Source organism: Cervus elaphus, chromosome 16 (assembly GCF_910594005.1).
Source record: "Cervus elaphus chromosome 16, mCerEla1.1, whole genome shotgun sequence".
NCBI classification, from domain to species: domain Eukaryota; kingdom Metazoa; phylum Chordata; class Mammalia; order Artiodactyla; family Cervidae; genus Cervus; species Cervus elaphus.
The window spans coordinates 25,695,343-25,718,866 of NC_057830.1; the positions used below are offsets into that span (position 1 = coordinate 25,695,343).

General features: G+C 39.6%; 1 protein-coding gene across 9 annotated transcripts in view; it reads right to left on the bottom strand.

Annotated features, from left to right (window-relative positions):
* Positions 1-15,167: 15,167 nt before the first annotated feature.
* The window catches only part of ZNF169 (zinc finger protein 169), an 88,918-nt gene continuing 80,561 nt past the window's right edge, over positions 15,168-23,524 (bottom strand). For 8 of the 9 annotated variants that reach the window (XM_043927635.1, XM_043927641.1, XM_043927636.1 and 5 more), the window contains one exon: positions 15,168-19,082. In XM_043927635.1, the coding sequence (XP_043783570.1) occupies positions 17,533-19,082 (1,550 nt within the window). In that variant the 3' untranslated portion in view covers positions 15,168-17,532. The remainder of the gene's footprint in view (positions 19,083-23,524) is intronic. The other variant, XM_043927637.1, reaches the window with a different exon arrangement.

A 23,524-nucleotide genomic window follows, 5' to 3' on the forward strand; every position in this document is an offset into this window, starting at 1 on the left:
AAAAAGCTTTCTTCAGTAGTATTTATAAGTAGGACTGCTAGCTTCAAATTCTCCAGCTCTTTTTTTTAATCTGGGAATATCTTTATTTTTCTTTCTTTTTTTGAAGGGTAGATTTTCTAGACATGCAATCCTAGGTTGACAATATTTTTCTTTCAGCTCTTTGAATATGTCCTCACACAGCCTTGCCTCTAATCTTTCTGATTGTCAGTGTTTTACTGTGGTTCCCTTGTATATGGAGAACAGTTTTTCCCTTGCTCCAAGAGTTTACCTTGGTTTTTCCACACTTTGACCAGAATGTGTCTTAGATGTATCTTTTTGCTTTCATTTTACTAGAGGTAAACATTGAGTCTGTAGATTAATGTTTTCCATTAGATTTGGTAAGACTTCAGTCATGTCTACAAGTATTTTTTCTTCTTCCTCTTTCTCTCCCTGCTTTTTGAGATTGTTTCCGTGTTTGCTAGGGTGCTCAATGGGTCCCATAGCTCATTTTTCCTCAATCTTTTCTCTTTGTTTTTTACATTGATTTCTATTAATCCATCTTCAAATTTATGGATTCTTTATGCAACCATCTCAAATGCACTGTTGAACCCCTAGTCAATTTTCCATTTCAATTATTGTAGTTTTGAATTCCAGAATTTATATTTGTTTCCTTTTTTTATAATTTGTAGTTCCTCATTGAGTTTCTCTGTTGACTTTATCATGTGCTCAGTCATGGCAACACCATGGATTGTAGCCCACTAGGTTCCTCTGTCCATGAGATTTCCCAGGCAAGAATACTGAAGTGGGATGCCATTTCCTACTACAAGGAATCTTTTTGACTCAAGGATCAAACCCACGTCTACTACATTGGTAGATGGATTCTTTACCACTGAGCCACCAGGGAAGCCATAGTGGTGGCTACACATGTTATTAAATACACATGTTATAAAACACACACATATATTGTCTCAATATCAGTTTCCTAGCTTTGATAGTGTCTTATTGTTACATAAAACGTAACCAATTAGGAAAACTAAATGAAGATTACTTGGGGCCTTTCTGTTCTAATTTTGCAACTTACTGTCTATATACAATTATTCCAAAACAAATCATTAAAAAATAATGTGCTTGAATAAGAAAAAAAAATCTATATAGAAGTGTGGTGTTTTGTTTTGTTTTGTTTTGAGATTGTGCAACCATTCAAGACAACTTCAACTTTGAGGCAGTCATTTTATCATTGGTAACATAATGTAACTGAAAGTGGGGTCCAGCTGCTTGTCATTCAAAAGCCAATAAAGATGCAACATGAGTGTAAAGGAAAGTTTGCTCTATTTTGGATGCCAGCAACCAGGGCGGGGGTGGGGGGAGAGGGGTAGGAAAAGGTGGACTCCTGTCTAAAGGCTGGCACCCCCTCCCATAGACAACCTGTAGACAACAGCTTTCATAGACAGAGGCAGGGGGCTACAAGCAGAAACAGCACAGTCAGCTCTGACAGTCATCTTCAAGTTTGCCAGGTGGTTGTCGGACCAGAGTCATCTTGATTGTTTTAAGTGCAGTTAGTCTTCAGTTACAGCATCAGTTTGTTCCCATTTCCTTCAGGACAATTCTCGGAAATGTGGCAGCTTATGTAATGGCTACGGTCTGGTCATCATGTAGCTGACTTCTTCTACCTGGTAGTGGTTTCACTATTTAGAAGACAGCTCACAGGATATGGCTCAGAATACTATCTATGGCCCTTGAGAAGAAACTAAAGGTCCTTGACTCTGCTTACTGACTAAACTATAGTTATTTTGTCCTTTTTTTTGTTTGGATCACTTTTCTTTGTTTCTGCATTTTCTCACTTCTCTGATTAAACTTATTATTTAAGCTCAAGGTGTTTTTTTTTTTTTTGTTTTTGTTTTTTTACAGAAAAAAATGCAGGTGGAGGACATGAGGCCCTGCTCCAGTTCAATAATAACAGAAACAAAAAATTATATCAGGGGACTTCCATGGTGGTCCAGTGGTTAAGAACTTGCCTTGCAATGCAGGGACTTGGGATCAACCCCTGGTTGGGTATTTACGATCCCAATGCGAGGAGCAATTAAACCTGTGCGCCACAAGTACTGAGCCCTCCTACCACAGCTAGAGAGTCCGTGTACCACAGTGAAAGATCCTGCATGATGCAACAGGGATCTTGTGTGCCACAACTAAGACCCAATGAAGCCAAATAAATAAATAAATATTTTCAAATAATTATACCAGGAGACTATACCTTAATTTAATTTAAAGTATAAATTATACCTTAAGGTATAAGGCAGAAATTCAATGTAATTTTTGAAGCACTGTATTAGAAACATTCCTTTCTGCTAAATAATATTTGCTAACCGTTGACAAGGTTAACCACAGGTAGATAAATTTAGTAATCAATGAATAACACTAAGATAGAAAGGCAGTCTCTTAAGATGCCTGCTATCATTTTACATGGACTTTTTCATGTAATTAGACAACTTTGTAGAGCTCTGATGTCAAGGTAAGTGAAAGGTTCAAAGCTGCTGAAACCTAATGAGGATTGCAAAAGGTCACACAATAAATTGTGGCAAACTGATTAAACAGCGTAAATAATTACAGGGCTGGTATAGAATTTAAAGACTTCACAGAGCACCAGGTTGAGCTCCCTGTGCCTACAGAGCAACTTCCATATTTACACATGGTAGTGTAAATATGTCAGTGTTACTCTCCCAGGATGTCCCACCCTCTCCTCACCCCACAGCGTCCAGAGTCTGTCCTCTGTGTCTCGTCTCTATTCCAGCCCCTCAAATAGGTTCATCAGTACAATTTTTCTATGTTACATATTCCATATATATGTGCTAATATATGAAATTTGTTTTGCTCTTTTTGACTTACTTCACTCTGTATAACAGAGTGAAGCCAACATAATATTGTAAAGCAATTATCCTCCAATTAAAATAAAACATAAAATAAGAATTTAAAGACTTCTTAACAACATATTCTTTGAGAGACTCTGTGATGTTTCCAAACTTGTTCAGGACTGAGGACCAGGCCAAATCCAGACTATTTGGCCCCTGAAATGTGATCGTCCCTAAGAGCCATGCTCTGTTGCTTTCTTGCACATACTCCTCTCCTCATAAGTTGTCTTCATAGCACTGTGCAGCTTTAGCCATATTTCAGGGCACAGAGAGCCTGGCTTGAACTGAGAGCATCTCTCCTCCATATGCGTTTGAGGGCAGGCAGGGCCCTGCTCATTTCTGAATAATCTGCCTTCAATGAGCCCTATTATAGTTAACAAGCTTCTCTGTAGCTTAAAATACTTCAGAAAGAAGAAAGACAAATATTTTAGAAAGTACCTAATTAGAGCTATCCCAATCACATGTTTTTTACCATCAGCCTTTATGATTCCAGGCTTTTATAACCCAAATTATTCTGACACATTTTTAGGGAGAAAGGAGAAATTTTTTCCTACCTTAATCATACTACTTAAGTCATCGTAGTTTCATATTATTGAATGTACAAGACCAAAAACATTCACATATTCATAATCACATTTGGGAAGATTTACTTTAAAAATGCCCTTTAAATGCAAGCTCACTATCAAAGTCACAAGAATACCTTCTGCAATAGGGATGTTAATGTGACTATTATTTCTCTGTAAAATCAAATATGATATTGAGCAAGTGGTAGGCATTCAATATGACCCCTCCAAGACCACGCATGGTGGTAATAAAGCCCCTGGGATAGGAGTGCTGGCCAGGTCCTTGGTTTCTGAATGAGTTTTCTCACTCAGCGCCAGAAGAGGCCCTGACAGGGGTGAGGCTCAGGCCCAGGACCCTAGCAGTCTCACTGGGGCCTGAGCAGTCGGGGGGAGCCACTTTCCAAGTTCCGCTCTGATCCCCACAACTCCACCAGAGTCCTTCTCCCTCCCTGCTGACCCCCTTGCTGTGAGAAGGCCCCTCTGGGTGTGGGAGCCTCTCTTCCTCCCCGGCACCACTCAGGGCACCGATCCCGTCTTGCCTCCACTTTTCTTCCCCCTCTTCCCGGCCCCACGTCCTACCTGGTTGTGCATTCCCTTAGGTGTTTGAGGTCCCCCACTCTAGCGCCTAATAGGTGCTCTGTGAGAATTGCTCCGATGCATTCATGTTGTAGATGTGAGGAGACACAAACTCCACATCCTCCTACTCTGCCATCTTCTATTTGGGGTGAAATAAGGCTGTTTTTTTCTTTAAAGATATAATTCATATTAAAACTTGCACTGACACAGTAAACTAAAAGTAACTTGAGGAGAGGGTTTATTTTTTGACTGAGATAAATCAGCCATTTTAACTTGTTAAATGGCTTCAAGTACATTCACAGTGTTGTGTAATCCTTTTTTCTAGTTCAAAACCATTTTTATTACCTTAGAGGAAACCTGCTCATGGAGCCGTCACACTCTGTTCCTTCTTTCACCTAACATCTGGGCAATCATCAATCTGTTTTCTGTCTGTGCAGATACATCTATTTGGATATTTCATTTATTGATAAATGTAATTACATAGTATGTGACCATTTATGTCTGACTTCTTTCACAGCACAATTTTCAGTGTTCATGCATGTTACAGTGTAAATCAGTACCTCATTTCTTTTTTCTTCCTATCTTTAGTGAGGTATAAGACAAATAAAAATATATATTTAAGACACACAACTAGATTTTTTTTTCTTTATTTACATGTGTTCCCCATCCCGATCCCCCCACAACTTGATGTTTTGATGTACACATACATTTTAAAAATAATTGCCACAATCAAGCCAATTAATCTCATACAATCACCATTTCTTTATTTTTTGGTGCAAACACTTAAGATCTACTGTCTTAGGAAGTTATAAGTATACAATACAGTATTGTTTACTATATCATTGTACAATAGATTTTCAGAACCTATTCTTTTTTCCTAAAACTTTGTACTCCTTGATCAATACCTGCCCATATTGCCATCCCCTATCTCTTGTCAACTACCATCCTGCACCCCACTTCTATGACTGTTTTGTATTCCATATTAAAGTGATATCATGCAGTATTTGTATTTGTCTTTCTGTGTCTGGCTTATTTCACTTAATATAATCTCTGTCAGTTTCATCCATGTTGTCACAAATAGCAGGATTTTCTTCTTTTTAAAGCAGGGGTTCCCACCCCCAGGCCACAAACCAGACAGTCTGTGGCCTGTTAGGGACCAAGTTGCATAGCGGGAGGTGAGCAGCAGGTGAGTGAGAGAAACTTTATCAGTATTTATAGCTGCTCCTCACTGTTCACATTACTGCCTGAGCTCTGCCTCCTGGCAGGGCCAGTGGCGGCATTAGATTCCCATAGGAGCAAGAACCCTACTGTGAACTGCCATGCGAGGGATCTACGTTGCATGCTCCTTGTGAGAAGCCAATACCTGATGATCAGAGGCGGTGATGCTAGTGCTGGGGAGCAACTACAAACACAGACCATCATTAGCAGAAAGGTTTGACTGCACGAAGGCCATAATAAATTAATTGCTTGCAGGCTCATGCCAAAACCCTATCAGGGAGCAGCAAGCGACAATTAAGCTGTGGCAAATGAGTTGATGTACTTCAGTTATACAGCTGCATCTGGTGGCAGGTTTAAGTCAGAATCCGACACTTATTTTAGTTCATGTGGATCCCACCTATTATTTTATTTACCACTTCTGTCCGTGCCTCTTTCCCACACTGAGCACTTGTCTCAGTCCCAGTTTTTTTAAGCCCTGAAGCTAACCCTAATCAAAATGAGAAAAAGACAAATTTTCTGAGGAGTTTCTTTGAAGGGGGAAGATTCAATGATGAGATGGCAGAAGAGAATAGAACTGCCAACAAAAAGAAAGCTACATTTAAAAGAAAATACCAAGAGTCCTACTTAAATTACAGGTTCATTGCAACAGGCAGTCCACATGCTTCAAGCCTGCTTTGTATAATATGTAGTGGCCGGCTATCCAAAGAAGCTATGAAATCCTCAAAATTGCTTTGCCACATGGAGACCGAGTACTCTGCATTAAAAGACAAGCCTTTGGAGTTTTTCAAAAGAAAAAAAAATGTGAGCATGAAGAACAGAAGCAATTATTGAAGGCCACCACTTCATCAAATGTGTCTGCGTTGAGAGCAGCATTCTTAGTGGGTAAAGCTATGAGGCCCTTTACTATTGGTGAAGAGTTGACCATGCCTGCTGATAAGGACATTTGTCATGAATTTTGAGGAGAGGATGCAGTTCAAAACGTGGCACATATTCCTCTTCATCTAGCACCATGACTAGATGAATTGATGAAATAGCCGAGGATATTGAGGTACAGTTGTTAGAGAGGGTTAATGAGTCACTGTGGTATGCAACCGAGGTTAACAAGTCTACCGATGTTGACAGCTAGGCAAGAACACTTGATTTTGTGCTGTTTCTCAGGAGGATGTGCAGGAGGATGTGTTATGTGCCCTTTAGTTGCAAATGAACACCACAGCTACAGAACTATTCAAGTTTTTGATTGATTATGTATTAGGAAAACTGAATTGGTCATTTTGTGTCTGTATTTGCACAGGCAGATGGAGTAGAAAATGGCAACCCACTCCAGTATTCTTGCCTGGGAATCCCATGGACAGAGAAGCCTGGCCAACTATGGCCCATGGGATTGCAAAGAGCTGGACACAACTGAGCGACTAAGCACTCATGCATGCAGGCACAGACAGAGTGGCTGCCATGACTGGATGGCTTTCTGGTTTCACTGCTGTTTTAAAGGTTGAATAATATTCCATTGTGTATAGGCATACCTTGGAGATATTGCAGGTGTAGTTCCAGACCACAAAAATAAAGTGAATATTGCAACAAAATACTCCACATGAACTTTTGGGTTCCCCAGTGCATATTAAAGATATGTTTATACAATATTGTAGTCTGTTAATATGCAATAGAATTATGTCTGAAAAACCAATGCACATACCATAATTTTTAAAAAAACAGCTCTTAGTTTCAGTAGTCTTTCCCTTTGTATTTTTAGTCCTTTTTTTTTTTTTTTCATTTATAGCTGCCCTAATTTTTATTTCCTTCTTTCTGATAACATTCAGCTTAATTCATTGTTTAGTTCCTTGGTGTTCTTAGTCGTTGTTGTTAGGTTGCTTATTTGAGAGCTTTCTTTTTTCTTAATGTATACTATTATCATTATAAACTTGCTTTCTAGAACTTCTCATAAGTTTTAGTATGTTGTACTTCATTTTTATTTGTCTCAAAATATCTTTCCAATTTCCTTTTGATTTCTCTTTTAACCCTTTTGTCATTCAGGAACATGTTTTCTTAATCTCTATTTATTTGTGATGGGCTTCTCTAGTGGTTCAGCAGTAAAGAATCCACCTGTAATGTAGGAGGCATGGATTTGATTCCTGGGTCAGGAATATACCCTGGAGAAGGAAATGAAAACCCACTCCAGTTATTATTGCCTGAGAAATCTCATGAACAGAGGACTCTGCCAGGCTACAGTTCATGGGATCACAAAAGTTGGACATGACTTAGCAACTAAACAACAAAAACATTTGTGATATGTCTGGCTTTCCTACTGTTATGGATTGTCATATCATTGTGGATGGAAAAGAAAGTTAGAGTAATTTCAATTGTATTAAATTTGTTAAGACTTGTTTTGTGACCTAACACATTGTCTATCATGGTGAGCATTCCATGTATGCTTGAGAAGAATGTGTATTCCAGGGGTATTGGACGAAATGTTCTGCATGTATTGCTGTCTTCTTTTGTGAATTGATGATTTTGTTGTGGTATGCCTTGATTCTTGTCCCTGTCTTTTGGGTAGCTACTAAAGGTTTTTGATTCTTTGTTATCATGAGGCTTACATACAACATCTTATATTTATGACAGGCTAAGATGATAAGCTTAATTTTGAAAATTAATACATAAAAAAGATCTACATTTTTACACTCTCTTCATTTTATGCTTTTGATGTCACAATTTACATCTTTTTATATTGTGTATTTATTAACAAAGTATTGCAGTTATAGTTGTTCTTGTATTTTAACCTTTAAAGTTTTAAGAAATTTAACCTTCACCATCACAATGTCATTCTGAATTTAACTATTTATTTGCCCATGAACTTTATACTTTCATATGTTTTCATATTCCTAACTTACAAGCTTTCATTTTGGAATAAAGAATTCCCTTTAACAACTTTCATATAAGCTCCTTCAGCTTTTGTTTGTTTATGAAAATTCTATGTCTCTCCAATTCTGAAGCACAAATTTACTGGGTAGAGTATTCTTCACAGTTTTTTTTTTTTTTTTAAATCATCCCATTCCCAATGGCCTGCAACATTCCTGCTGAAAAATCTGCTAATAGGCTTAATGAGGATTCCCTTTTATAAAGTCACTTTTCTCTTGTTGCTTTTAAGATTCTCTCTATCTTTAACTTTTGATAATTTCATTATAGTGTGTCTCTGGGTAGATCTCTTTGAATTAATCTTGTTTGAAGTTTTTTGGACTTCTTAATCTGGATATCTCTTTCTTTTTCCATATTAAGGAAGTTTTCAGGCACTATTTCTTTGAATATGCTTTCTGCCCTTTCTCTCTTTTTCTTTCTTGAAGACCTAGAATACCTACATTGGTTCACTAAGTGGTGACCCTTAAGTTATCTTTGCTGTCTTCCATTCTTTCTTTTCGCTCTTTTGATTGGATGATTTCCACTGCCTTGTCTGATTCTTTCTTCCACTTGACCTAGTCTACTTATGAACATCTCTGTTGAATTCTTCATTTATTGTGTTTTTCATGTCTATGATTTATGTTTGGTACTTTTAAAAAACATTTTCTGTCTTTTTGTTGAAATTTGTACCTTGTTCATGCATTATACCCCTGACCTCAATAAGCATCTTTATTACCATTATTTTGAACTCTCTATTGGGTAAAACACTTATATCTACTTCACTAAGGTGAGTTCCTAAAGGTTTGTTATTTTGTTTGAAACATCCTCATTTCTTTACTTTTCTTGATTTTCTGTGTTGCTTTCTGTATAAAATAGCCACTTTTCCCAGTATTGACACATTGGCCTTGTATAGGAGATGAACCTCCATAATCAGCCTGGCCTGAGCTCCTGACTGTCTCTCAAATTTTTGTGATCCAATCCTGTCTTTTTCCTTAGTGGCTTCCCATAGTTGAGGGTATGCCAATACTCATCAGTGTCCCCAAAGATGTGGGAAACATTCTTATACCTGTTTAGGCTCCTGGATCCTTTAACTCCCCAATGCAGCTTAATTGGAAGCCCAATTATCAGGCAGGAACTGGGAAAATCAGGACATTATATATGCAATCTATCCTCTATCAAGAAGAATCCAGGAATTGGGCGTTTTTGCTTACTTACTTTTTGCTGAACCAGGGGAAATGGTTGCTGCAAGCACTTTGTGTCCAAATAAAATAGCCTTTGTTTTTAGGAAGGAAATGGCAACCCACTCCAGAACTCTTGCCTGGAAAATTCCATGGACTGAGGAGCCTGGTAGGCTACAGTCCATGGGGTCGCAAAGAGTCCGACACGGCTGAGCAACTTCACTTTCACTTTCACTTTAGCTTTTGCTGAACCAGGGGAACTGGTTGCTGCAAGTGCTTTTGTGTCCAAATAAAATAGCCTTTGTTTTTAGTTGTCCCAGGGACTCATGAATGATGAGCCCTGTCAGCTCCCAGAGCTACATGATTTGGCATTTAGTCCCTTGGGTGGTAGTTGAAAATTGGGGTGTGAGATTTGTGGACCAGCTTTCAGGAGTGAAAATGAACACTTGGTCTTACTGTTGGAGCTGGGGGAGATAGCCCATCAGCTTTACCAGGCTTACGGGAGGATCCCAGTTAGCTCCTACATGCAGACTGACTAGAAGCCAGAACCACAGGCAGCAGTTAGAAAAATATACAAATTCCTTCCAGGGACTAACTGGGAGATGGGCATTTTTGTTTTCTCCCTCCATGCTGGGCCTGGATGTATAAACTACAGGGAGTCTTCAAGCATCCTTTCAAAAACTGTTTCTTTGCTACAGTACTGTAGGATTCATGAATGTAAGCTCCATTGGCTTTCAGAGATAGGCTATTTTGGAGTCTATCCCTCAGGTGGCAGTTTTAAAAGTCAGGATTGTAAACATGTAGAAAGTTCCTTCTAGGGACATGCAGGAGATTTGGTTTCACTGTTGGAGCAAGATGGAGGGAGAGGGCAGGGTAAGTACCCACTGGCTCTTTGGGGCTCTGGGGAGGATTCAGCTCAAATGCAATCTGCTCCCTCTGCCCTAAGCTTGAGGAAATAGCCACAGGGAGTGCTCAAGCACCTAATAACAATTGTTTCTTTGCTGTAACACTGTGGGACTTGTGAATGAAAGCCCTTTGGTTCTCAGAGCTAGATGATTTGAGGGCCCATCCCTCAGGTGACAGGCTTAAAATCTGGGGCATTAGAAATGTGCCCAAATACTTTACTGATCAGGAAGGGGCTGGGAGTTGATGGTTTCAGAAAGATTATAAGGCATTATTCTGGGGTGGGGTTTATAGTAAGTGTCTCGCCCTTCACTGTACATTTTCATGTAGGTATTTTCTCAGTTGCCCAATGTGTAGGAGTCACTCAAGCAATTTCTAAACTTCTCTCAGAGGGAACTGATCTGTGTGTAGTTGTAAACTCAGTGCATCCATGGAAGGAGGGAAATTCAGGAGTCTCTTGTGTCACAATCTTGAGGTACCTGTTGATATTTTCTCAGAACCAACTCTTGGTTTCATTGACTTTTATTATTGTTTTTCTGTTTTGTTTTCATATGCTGTATTATTTATTATTTTTTCCCATCTGCTGGCCTTGGATTAAGTATTTTCTACTTTGTTAAGGCATACTGTTTTCCACAGTGGCGGCACTAACTTACATTCCCACCTACACTATAGGAGGGTTCCCTTTTCTCCACACCACCTCCAGAAGTTGCTATTTGTAGACATTTTAATAATGGTTATTCTGGGTGGTGTGAGGTGGTATGTCATTTTGTAGTTTTAGTTAGAATTTCTCTAATAATTTGTGATGTTGAGCATCTGTTTATGTATTTCTAGACCATCTGTATATCTTTGGAGAAATATCTCTTTAAATCTTTTGCCCATTTTTTGATTGGGTGTATTTTTTATATTGAGCAGCATAAGTTATTTGTTATCTTTTGGAGATTAGTCCCTTGTCAGTTGCTTCATTTGCAAATATTTTCTCCCATTCTGAGAGTTGTCTTTTCATTTTGTTTACAGTCTCCTTTGCTGTATAAAGGCTTTTAAGTTTAATTAAGTCCCATTTGTTTTTATTTTCATTACTCTAGGAGGTGGGTCAAAAAAAGATCTTGCTATGATTTACATCAAAGAGTGTTCTGCCTCTGCTTTCCTCCAAGAGTTTCATAGTATCCAGCCTTAAATTTAGACCTTTCATCCATTTTGAGTTTACTTTTGTGTATGGTATTATGGAATGTTCTGATTTCACTCTTTTACATGGAGCTGTCCAGTTTCCCTAGCACCACTTATTAAAGAGACAGCTTTTTGTTTTTTCTCATTTATATGCTTGTCTCCTTTGTCATAGATTAGGTGACCATAGGTGTGTGGGTTTACCTCTGAGCTTTCTATCTTGTTCCATTGATTTATTTCTGTTTTTGTGCCAGTACAAAATAATTTTGATTACTGCAGCTTGGTAGTATAATCTGAGGACAGGAAGCCTGATTCTTCCAGCACTATTTTTCTTTCTCAAGATTACTTTGGCTATTTGGATTCTTTTGTGTTTCCCTACATATTATAAATTTTTTGTTCTAATTCTGCTAAAAAAAAAATGCCATTGGTAATTTGATAGGGATTGCACTTGTATTTGTAGATTGCTTTAGATAGTGTAGTCATTTTTACAATACTGATTCTTCTAACCCAAGAACATGGTATATCTCTCCACCTATTTGTCATCTTTGATTTCTTTCATCAGTATCTTATAGTTTTCTGAACACAGGTCTTTTGCCTCTTTAGGTAGGTTTATTCTGAGGTATTTTATTCTTTTTGATGCAATGGTAAATGAAATTGTTTCCTTAATTTCTTTTTCTGATTTTTCATTGTTAGTGTATAGGATTGCAAGGGGTATCTGTGTATTAAATTTGTATCCTGCGACTTTACTAAATTCATTAATTAGCTCTAGTAATTTTCTGGTGGCATCTTTAGGGTTTTCTACATATAGTATAAGTACATCTGCAAACAGTGAGAGGTTTACTTCTTCTACTTTGGATGGCTTTTCTTTCTTTTTCACTTCGGATTGCTGTGGCTAGGACTTCCAAAATTAGATTGAATAATAGTCTTGTGCTTTTTCTGCATCTATAGAGATGATCATATGTTTTTGGTTTTTTTCCAGTTTGTTAATATGGTGTATCACATTGATTGATTCACATATATTGACGTATGCTTACATCCTGGGATAAACCCCATTTGATCATAGTAAATGATCCTTTTAATGTGTTGTTGGCTTCTGTTCGCTAGTATTTTGTTGAGGATTTTTGCATCTATGTTCATCATGGATGAAATTGATCTGTAATTTTCTTTTTTTGTGATATCTTTATCTGGCTTTGGAATCAGGGTGATATTGGCCTTGCAGACTGAGTTTTGGAGTGTTTGTCCCTCTGCAATTGTTTGGAACTGTTTGAGCAGGATAGTGTTATCTCTTCTCTAAATGTTTGATAGAATTTGCCTGTGAAGCCATGTGGCCCTGGACTTTTGTTTGCTGGAAGACTTTTGATCAGAGTTTCAATCTCAGTGCTTGTGATTGGTCTGTTCATGTTTTCCACTTCTTCCTGGTTCAGTCTTGGAAGGTTGTACTTTCTGGGAATTTGTCCATTTTTTCCAGGTTGGTTATTTTATTGGCATATAGTTGCTTATAGTAGTCTCTTATTATCCTTTGTATTTCTGCCTTTTCTGTTGTAACTTTTTCATTTCTAATTTTATTGTCTTCTCCCTTTTAGCCTCGATGAGTCTGGCTAATGGTTTGTTAATATTGTTTATCATCTCAAAGAACTGTCTTTAGATTTATTGATCTTTGTTAATGTTTCCTTCATTTCTTCATTTATTTCTGCTCTGATATTTAAGGTTTCTTTCCTGATACTAACTTTGGGGTTTTTTTTCTCTTCTTTTTCTAGTTGCTTTAGGGTTTCGTTGTTGTTGTTGTTTTTCTAGTTGCTTTAGGTATAAAGTTAGGTTGTCTATTTGATATTTTTCTCATTTCCTGAGGTAGGCTTTTATTACTTAAACATCCCTCTTAGCACTGCTTTTATTGAATCCCTTAGGTTTTGAGTTGTAATGTTTTCACTGTCCTTTGTTTCTCAGTATTTGTTAAATTTCCTCTTTGAATTCTTCAGTGACCACTTGATTCTTTAGAAGTGTATTGTCTAGCCTCCATATGTTTGTGTTTTTTAAAGTCTTTCCCCCCCCTATTATTGCTATCTAATCTTATATTGTTGTGGTCAGAAAAAAATGCTTGATACAATTTCAATTTTCTTAAATTTACCAAGGCTTGATTTGTGACCCAAGATGTAATCTATCTTGGAGAATGTTCAATGTGTACTTGAGAAAAAAATGTATTCTACAGTTTTGGGATGGAATATACTGAAAACACCAATTAGGTTCCCTGGATCAATGTGTCATTTAAGGCTTGTGTTTCCTTATTAATTTTCTGTCTGGATGATCTGTCCATTAGTGTGAGTAGGGTGTTAAAGTCCCCCACTATGATTGTGTTACTGTCAATTTCCCCTTTTAGCATTCCCCTGCTAGCATTTGAGGTGCTCCTGTGCATATATAACTGTTATATCTCCTTCTTGTACTGATCCCTTGATCACTATGTAGTGTCCTTCATTATCTTTTGTAATGATCTTTATTTTAAAGTCAATTTTATCTGAGTATTGCTACTCTCCTCTTTTTTTGACTTCCATTTGCATGGAATATCTTTTTCCAGTCCCTCACTTTCAGTTTGCATGGGTCCCTAGCTCTGAAATGAGTCTCTTGTAGACAGCATATATAGGAGTCTTGTTTTTCTATTCATTCAGCCAGTCTGTGTCTTTTGGTTGGAACACTTAATCCATTTATGTTTAATTCTTGATATGTATGATCCTATTAGGATTTACTTTATTTTGTGTTTGTTTTTGTAGGTCTTTTCTATTATGTGTCCTGTCTAGAGAAGTTCCTCTAGCATTTGTTGTAAAGCTGGTTTTGTGGTGCTGAATTCTCTTAATTTTTGATTGTAAAGCTTTTGATTTCTCCATCAAATCCAAACGAAATCCTTGCTGGGTAATCTTGGTTGCAGGTATTTTCGTTTCATCACTCTAAGTATACCCCTTTTGCCTTGATATTTCTGCTGAAATATCAGCTATTAACCTTATGGGCACTCCCTAATATGCTATTTGTTCTTTCCCTTGCTGATTTTTAACAATGTTGCATTTAATTTTTGTTAGTTTGATTAATATGGGTCTTGGCATGTGTCTCCTTGGGTAAACGCTTTATAGGACTCTCTGGGTTTCCTGGACTTAAGCTGGCTGTTTCCTTTCTTATGTTAGATAAATTTTTAACTCTAATCTCCTCAAATATTTTCTCATACCCTTTTTCTCTCCTTCTGGGACCCCTATAATTTGAATATTGGTGTACTTAATGTTGTCCCAGAGGTCTCTGAGACTGTCCTCATTTTTTTTCATTCTTTTTTCTTTATTCTATTCTGTTTCAGTTATTTCCATCATTCTATCTTCCAGGTCACTTAACCATTCTTCTGCCACATTCCGCTACTGGTTCCCTCTAATGTATTTTTTTATTTCAGTCATTTTGTTGTTCATTGTTGATTGTTATTTCTTCTAGGTCCTTGCTAAACATGTCTTGTATCTCTTCAACCCATAACTGTGTCTCCATTTTAATACCAAGATTTTGGATCATCTTTACTATCATTACTCTGAATTCTTTCTCAGGTAGACTGCCTATTTCCTCTTCATCTATTTGGTCTGGTGGGCTTTTACCTTGCTCCTTCATCTGTTGCATGTTTCTCCAATACTTTGGCCACCTGATGTGAACAGCTGACTCATTAGAATAGACCCTGATGCTGGGAAAGATTAAAAGCAGGAGGAGAAGGGAATGACAGAAGATGAGATGGTTGGATGGCATCACCGACACAATGGATATGAGTTTGAGCAAGCTCCGGGAGTTGGTGATAGACAGGGAAGCCTGGTGTGCTGCAGTCCATGGGGGTCACAATGAGTCAGACACGACGGAGTGACTGAACTAAACAACAATGATCTCTTGCCTCTCTCGCAGGCCAAGCTTTTTCCTAGACTTCCTCAAATGTCCTGTACTAGCCCCCTCAGACTGTCTTCAAGGTAGTCAACCCCAGCCTTCTCCCTGAAGTCTGACTGCTGAAGCCTAAGCCTCAATACCCAGCCCTCACTGGCCATGGTCAGTGTGCATAAAGCGTCTCAGGATGGGAAGTGCCAGTGCAAGCATCTCAGGCTGGGAACCCCTAACTCTCCAGTATTTGGACATAGGGCTTATCAGGAGGTAATTAAGATTAAACAATGGCAAAGGATGAGGTATTTATCCAATTGGGCTGGTGTTCTTATAAGAGTAAGAGATACCAGAGCTCACTTTCTCTCTCCAGCACATGTGCAGAAGAAAGCCTGCATGATGACACAGCAAGAAGGCAGCCATCTGCAAGCCAAGGAGAGAGACTTAAATAGAAAACAACCCTGTCAACACCTTAATGGACTTGCAGCCCCCATAACTGAGAAAATAAATTTCCATTACTTAGTCATTCCAGCCTTTGGTATTGTAATGCCAGTCTTAGCAAACAAATACAATTTTGGTACTGAGGGTAATATCTGAAAATATGGAATAGCTTTGGAACTGGGTGATGGGAGGAGGCTGGAAGAGGTTTGAGGCACTTGTTATAAAAAGTCTTTTGTCTAAAAGAGACTGTTGGTAGGAATATGGACATTAAAAGTGATTCTGGTGCAGTCTCAGAAATAAGGAACATATTGCTGGAAATTGGAGGAAAGACAATCCTTGTTATAAAGCAGCAAAGAACCTGGCCTGTGTTCCAGTGTTTTGTGGAAAGTAGAAATTGTGGCATAAGCAACAAATTTTTAGCTAAGGAGACTTCTAAGCAAAGTGTTACACGTGCAACCTGGTTTCTCCCTCCTTACAGTAAAATGTGAGAGTAGAAAGATAAATTGAAGCAACTATTAAACAAAATTCTGAGAACTAGAATTTGGAGATTTGGAAAATTCTCAGCCTATGGATATCTATGTTGCAGAAAATGAGAAGCATGTTCTGGAAATAATACTATGGTGTAGTGAGACATGGTTTAATAAAGAGTTAAGTTTGGAAGCAATCAACCTTCTCAGATGTAGAACTAAAGGTGACATAGATGGGACAAAATGAAGGCAGGCTGTTAGACTTCTGGGATTCTACAAGACGGGAGAATAGAGCTAACTATCCAACTACATCATCCATCAAGAAGAGGAAAGAATGACCCCAAAGGTGAAACAGAGACGAGCAGATCTGCCACTTCCAAAACAGGCCCAGAGAGCAAAAGTCTGGGGAGCCAGCATGGTTCTTCCATGGTTTCAGGGGGCCACATACACCTCTGCCACACCCGCCAGACCAGAGGGCTTCTAGTCTCCAGAACTATGATACAACCAGAGACCATTCTCATGCCTTAGAAACTAATAAAATTTGCCTTGTAACATTTTAAACTTGCTTGGGACCAATCAATCCTTTCCACTTTTAGAATGGGAATGTGAACTCTCTGCCTGTCCCATCATTGTATTTTGGAAGCAAATAACTTGTCTGGCTCACAGGTTCACAGCTGGAAAGGATGAAATGTACTTCTAGTCTCATCCACACTCAACTTAGATGAAACTTGGGTGAGATTTTTAATGTAGAGATGAACTTGAAATGGGCTAAGACTTTTGCTGCTGTTACTTTGGGGTGAATGTATTTTGTACTTGAAGAATGTGAATACAGGGGGTCCTGAGGACTGAGCTGTTAAGACTGAATTGTTCCCCCAAATTAACGTATTGAAGTCATAACATAACACATAAAGTCATGACTTTATTTGATGACAGGGCCTTTACAAGGTCATACAGTGAAGCCCTAACCCAGTATGGCTGGTGTCCTCAGAAAGAAGAGAGAGAGTTACCAGGAAAGTGCACACACAGGGGAAAAAATGACCATTTCAGGACTCAGCAAGAATGCAATCATCTGCAAGCCAAGGGGAAAAACTTCAATAACAACCAAACTGCCTACACATTGATCTCAGACTTCTAGTCTCCAGGACTATGAGAAAATAAACTTCTGTTCTTTGAGCTACCAAGTCTGTGGTATTTTGTTATGGCAGCCCTGGCAAATTAAAACACATTGCCAGTGCAGGAAGTAAACCATAAATCAACTATCTTATGATCACTGAAAAAATGCAACTGCATTTTTTTTTCTCAACTGCATTTTAAGGGAAGTGGAATATTTCCTAGTGATTTCTGCCTCCTAGACACTCACGGGGAAGGAAAGGAAATGTCAAGAGAACAGCTCCTGTGGCAGGAGGTGATGGCCAGACTTGGTTTTACTATGCCTGTGGAGGTGAGACTTCTGGCTAAAGCCATGACCACACTCCCTACACACATACGGCTTCTCTCCTGAATGTGTCCGCTGGTGTCTGATGAGGGCTGACTTGAAGCCAAAGCCACGTCCACACTCATCACACACACATGGCTTTTCTCCTGAGTGTGTCCTCTGGTCAGAGGTGAGTTGGATCTTCAGACCAAGTCTTTGCTCACATATTCCATACACATCAGCTTCCTCCCCTGAATGTATCCTCTGGTGTCTGGTGAGAAGTGACTTGAAGCCAAAGGTACGTCCACACACCGGACACAGAAAAGGCTTCTCCCCTGTGTGCGTCCTCTGGTGTCTGATGAGGGTAACCTTCTGACCAAAGCCACGCCCACACTCGGAGCACACATAAGGCTTCTCACCTGTGTGCGTCCTCTGGTGGCCCATAAGGGAGACTTTCTGGCTAAAGCCACGCCCACACTCGGAGCAGAGGTAAGGCTTCTCCCCTGTGTGTGTCCTCTGGTGTCTGATGAGGGTGACTTTCTGGCGAAAGCTGTGCCCACACTCAGCACAGACATAAGGCTTCTCGCCTGAGTGTGTGACCTGGTGACTGAGGAGCAGTGACTGCTGCCTGAAGCCACGCCCACACTCCAGGCACAAGAAGGGCCTCTCACCTGAATGCGAGCTACGGTGTTGAAGGAGTGATGCCTTCTGGCAAAAGCCTCTTCCACACTCTGGACACACAAAGGGCTTCTCTTCCAAGTGTGTCCTCTGGTGCAGGATGAGGGCGATCTTCTGGCGGAAGCCTCTCCCACACTGCTGACATACAAAGGGTCTCTCCCCAGAGTGTATCCTCTTATGGTTAGTTAAGGAGGATGTATACCTGAAGTGTTGCCCACACTCCCTGCACACGTAGGGCTTTTCCCCTGAGTGCTTCCTCTGGTGTATGGTGAGGGAGGACTTCCGGCCAAAGCCTCGCCCACACTCTCTGCAACTATACGGCTTCTCTCCCGTGTGAGTCCTCTGGTGTTTGACGAGGTCTGACTTCTGGCAGAAGTTTCTGCCACATTCAGGGCACACATGATGCTTCTGGAGGCTAAAGAGGCTTGATTTTGTGTTAAATCCTAGTCTATAGTTTTCACATATGACTGCTTCAGATTCTGAGATGTTTGTCTCTGTCAATACTGCATCTGCCTCATCAGAGATCATCCCCTGGTCTGTTCTTCCACTGCTATTGCCTCCCTGGTCTACTGGCTGACCTTGAGATGAGCTGAAAAATGCCCTTGAAGTCCCACTCAGCCGCAGCCTCCCAAACACAGTGCCAGAGCCTTCTCTCTCTCCATCTTCTACTTTGTCTTTCAAGCAGCTTGGAGCCTCTAGTAGGAAGTGGCTTTCTGCAGATGAACCCGGGAAGATCTGAAGGGAGTGACCACAGAGCACATATCGATGGAGGATCTGTGGACTGGAAAAAGTCACCGGGCAGGACAGACAGGGCTGGAATTCTGTTCTTTGTTCTGCTGGAGAGAAAGTGTCAGTAAAAATCACCAAAGGTATCTTGTGGATGGTAACACTTGTCTAGCTCTCATTCCTCAGATGCTCCCACACAAAGACTTCCTTCAAAGACCTTCCTTCCAACCCATGGTGACATATTAATGCATACCTTTTACAACACATAAAACCCACATAAAGAGCCAGCTCTAAGTATCAGCCCAGCTTAAGGAGTTTTAAGAAAGCATCACAGGCAGCTCTAGCCCTATAAATCACTGCCATCAGAGTTATACATGTGCCCCCAATACAATTATCCTACAAGCCACAGTCATTAATACCACTGTAAACAATATCTACAAACATATGCTTTTACTGAGAGTTAAAATATATAACTTATTACAAATTTCTTTAGGGACTTTTCCTATAAGAAAAGATGGAATCAAAAAAGGGAATCACTCTACAGTTGGACTATAAAGAAAGCTGAGCAGCAAAGAATTGATGCTTTTGAACTGTGGTGTTGGAGAAGACTCTTAAGAGTCTCTTGGACAGCAAGGAGATCCAACCAGTCCATCCTAAAGGAAATCAGTCCTGATTAGTCATTGGAAGGACTGATGTTGAAGCTGAAACTCCAATACTTCGGCCACCTGATGCAAAGAACTGACTCATTTGGAAAGACCCTGATGCTGGGAAAGATTGAAGGTGGGAGGAAAAGGGGGACGACAGAGGATAAAATGGTTGGATGCATCACTGACTCAATGGACATGAGTTTGAGTAAACTCCGGGAGTTGGTGATGGACAGGGAGGCCTGGCATGCTGCAGTCCATGGGGTCGCAAAGAGTTGGACACGACTGAGCAACTGAACTGAACTACCTAGTGGAGGCAGTATAGAGGATAGGTCAGAGATCCATGTGGGAAGTGAACCAGAAGGTGTTTCCTGTCCTAAATAAGTATTTCCTAGAGGATTATGTGCTGGGACCTCTAACATGGTGTGTAGATTTGGCAGTGAAACACGAAGACATAGTCTAGGCCTACAACCCCTTAAATGATTTTGGCTCCCAGTGACCCCAATCAATCTAAGACCTGCTCTTCTCAGTGCTTTGCTTTTTTTTTTTTTTAATACAAATTGTTGTAAATGGAAACTTTCCACCTAAAATCATTTTTGCAGATATCAAATTTGGATGCCTTGTTCTATCATCCTGCTTCTATCCACCTGAAGCTGATGAAAAATACCATGAACCTTAAATAAACTCAGTACACCAGGCCTTTCCAGACATACATGTTTCTTTCTTCACCAATCAAAACTGAGATGTATTTTACGAACAATCAACAACATTGGTCAGCAAAGTACAGCCAATCATGTGTTTTGTAAAGAAATCTATTGGACACAGCCACATTCAATCTTTATGTTGTGTCTATAGCAGCTTTCACATACAAAAGCAAGGGTGAGTAGTTGCAACAAAAAAACATTAAAACTACAAAGCCTAAAATATTTACTTTCTGACCCTTTTACAGAAAGTCACTCATTCCGTTTTGTCTAAGATACCAGCTTTTAATACTAACAATAATAGCTACCATGAAAGCCGTTCCTAACACTTAAAAGGCCCTACACTTCCTCCTCAGCAAACTATTCAGTAAACTTCATTGTGCATGTGTGTGATGCTAAATCTAGAGGATCCTGTGAAATAGCCCTGACTGACCTGGAGAATCCCAGGGACGGCGGAGCCTGGTGGGCTGCCGTCTATGGGGTTGCACAGAGTCGGACACGACTGAAGAGACTTAGCAGCAGCAGCAGCAGTGATCACTCATAAGTGCTGACCCTACTGGACTGCCAGTGAGAGTGAATATCCTTTCAGTCTTTCTATACAGTTCTGGCCATCAGGGGTCCCACCATGGTTGGTCTTCAGCTCAGCCCACTAAACTGTGAGTGAGTTTATTTTGTTAAGCTAGGCTGTCCACATTTTCAAAACTTGTGGCAGGCATGTACATTTCTGGCTAGCAGTTTCCAAGAAATACTTTCGTTGTAATTCTAAAGCACTGACAGCTGAGCTTTCAGTATTGCATTATTGTCTCCTTGTCTACGATCTGTCTGCGATGGGAAGAGAAAAGCAGCCACTGCCTTCTCCTTGAGCTGTTTTGCGCCCAGCTGGGCATAAAGTCTAAGGCCAGTGGTGAACTACTCCATTACAGGTATGCTGTCCAGTGTCTTCTGTATTAAATACAGTGACTTATTTAAATACAGTTAACGCTGTCCTTATAGGAGCCTTAGTCTCTACTAAAGCTGTTCATTCATCAAAATTTTTGTGCCTATCTAGTAATGTGACAAATTTTAACTAAAAATGATTAAGAGTTACAATGTTCACTGTGGCTTTAAGAATCCAAGTTCCTCAATAAAAAAAGAAATAAAATTTTGCCAAGGTAATTCTTTTTAGATAATCATAAAAGTTTCCAAGATATAAAAGAAAAGATCAGTTTATAAACTCTTTTATAACCTACAGCTACTCTCATGCCAATTGATTTTTCAGACCAATAAGTATTACAACAACTGTCCATGTTGGGATGTTCAACAAACATCCCAAAGGAAACAGAAAAAAAATCCACGCCTAATGGCTTCTTAAAGAAATTTTTCCTTCTGCAGCTGTAATTGTAAGGAATAAAATTACACCAGTGAGTTAAACGGATGCCACAGGTACTGGATTACAATAGAAGAAAGAATGCTGTGCATTCACTGCTTTTTAACAATTAAAAGAATTTTAAGACTTGGTCCACATTTGAAAAAAGGGAACTGAATCTGAATTAATCCCTGGAAACTAGACAACTTTCATAATATGCCATATCCATGATTTTAAGACAATATAAAAGAAATATTAAAATACGTGACAGTTAATTTTATGCATTAACTGCTCTGGCCACAGGTTGCTCAAACATTTAAACACTATTCTGGGTGTCTATGGGGTTGCACAAAGTCGGACACAATTGAAGCAACTTAGCAGCAGCAGCAGCAGCAGCTGGGTGTTTCTGGAAGACTTTAACACTTAAATAGGAAGACTGAGTAAAGCAGTTGAAAGGCCTGAGTAGAACAAAAGACTGACCCTCTCCCAAGATAATGCTCAAAATCCTTCAAGTTAGGCTTCAGCAGTACATGAACCAAGAACTTCCCGATGTACAAGCTGGACTTAGATAAGGCAGAGGAATCAGAGATCAAATTGCCAACATCTGTTGGATCATAGAAAGAGCAAGGGAATTCCAAAAAAATATCTACTCTGCTTCATTGACTACATTAAAGCCTCTGACTGCGTGGATCACAACGAACTGTGGAAACTCTTAAAAAGATGGGAATACCAGACCACCTTACCTGTCTCCTAAGAAACCTGTATGTAGGTCAAGAAGCAACAGTCAGAACCAGACATGGAACAACAGACTGGTTCAAAATTGAGAAAGCAGTGTGTCAAGACTGTATATTGTCGCCCTGCTTATTTAACTTACATGGAGAGGACATCACGCAAAATGCTGGACTGGATGACTCAACAAGATGTAATCAAGATTGCCAGAAGAAATATCAACAACCTCAGATATGCAGATGATACTATTCTAATGGCAGAAAGTGAAGAGGCACTAAAGAGCCTCTTGATCAGGGTGAAAGAGGAGTGAAAAAGCTGGCTTAAAACTTAGCATTAAAAAAACTAAGATCATGGCATCTGGTCTCATTACTTCATGGCAAATAGATGAGGCAAATGTGGAAACAGTAACATATTTTATTTTGGGGGCTCCAAAATCACTGCAGACAGTGACAAAATTAATGACACTTGCTCCTTGGAAAAAAGCAATGACAAACCTAGACAGCATATTAAAAACCAGAGACATCACTTTGCTGACATCAAAGCTATGGTTTTTCTAGTAGTCATGCACGGATGTGAGAGCTGGACCATAAAGAAGGCTGAGCACTGAAGAACTGATGCTTTTGAACTGTGGTGTTGGAGAAGACTCTTGAGTCCCTTGGACAGCAAGGAGATCAAACCAGTCAATCCTAAAGGAAATCAATCCTGAATATTCACTAGAAAGACTGATGCTGAAGCTGAAGCTCCAATACTTTGACCACCTGATGCGAAGAGCTGATTCACTGGAAAAGACTCTGATGCTAGGAAAGATGGAAGGCAGGAGAAGGTGGTGACAGAGAATGAGATGGTTGGATGGCATCACTGACTCAATGGACATGAGTTTGAACAAACTCTGGGAGATAGTAAAGGACAGGGAAGCTTGGTGTGCTGCAGTCCATGGGGTCTCAAAGAGTAGGACATGACTTAGTGACTGAACAACAACTCCCAAATAAGAGGGAATTCTTCCAGGCTAACTGCCTTCTGGCTGGTTCATGGGAATGTGAGTGGTGGAGAGGAGACAGATGGAGTTGTTTTTGTTTTTCCTGCTATCACACTTAATCTGAAAGAGTAGTTCTTCCTAGGTGTGGAGACTGAGA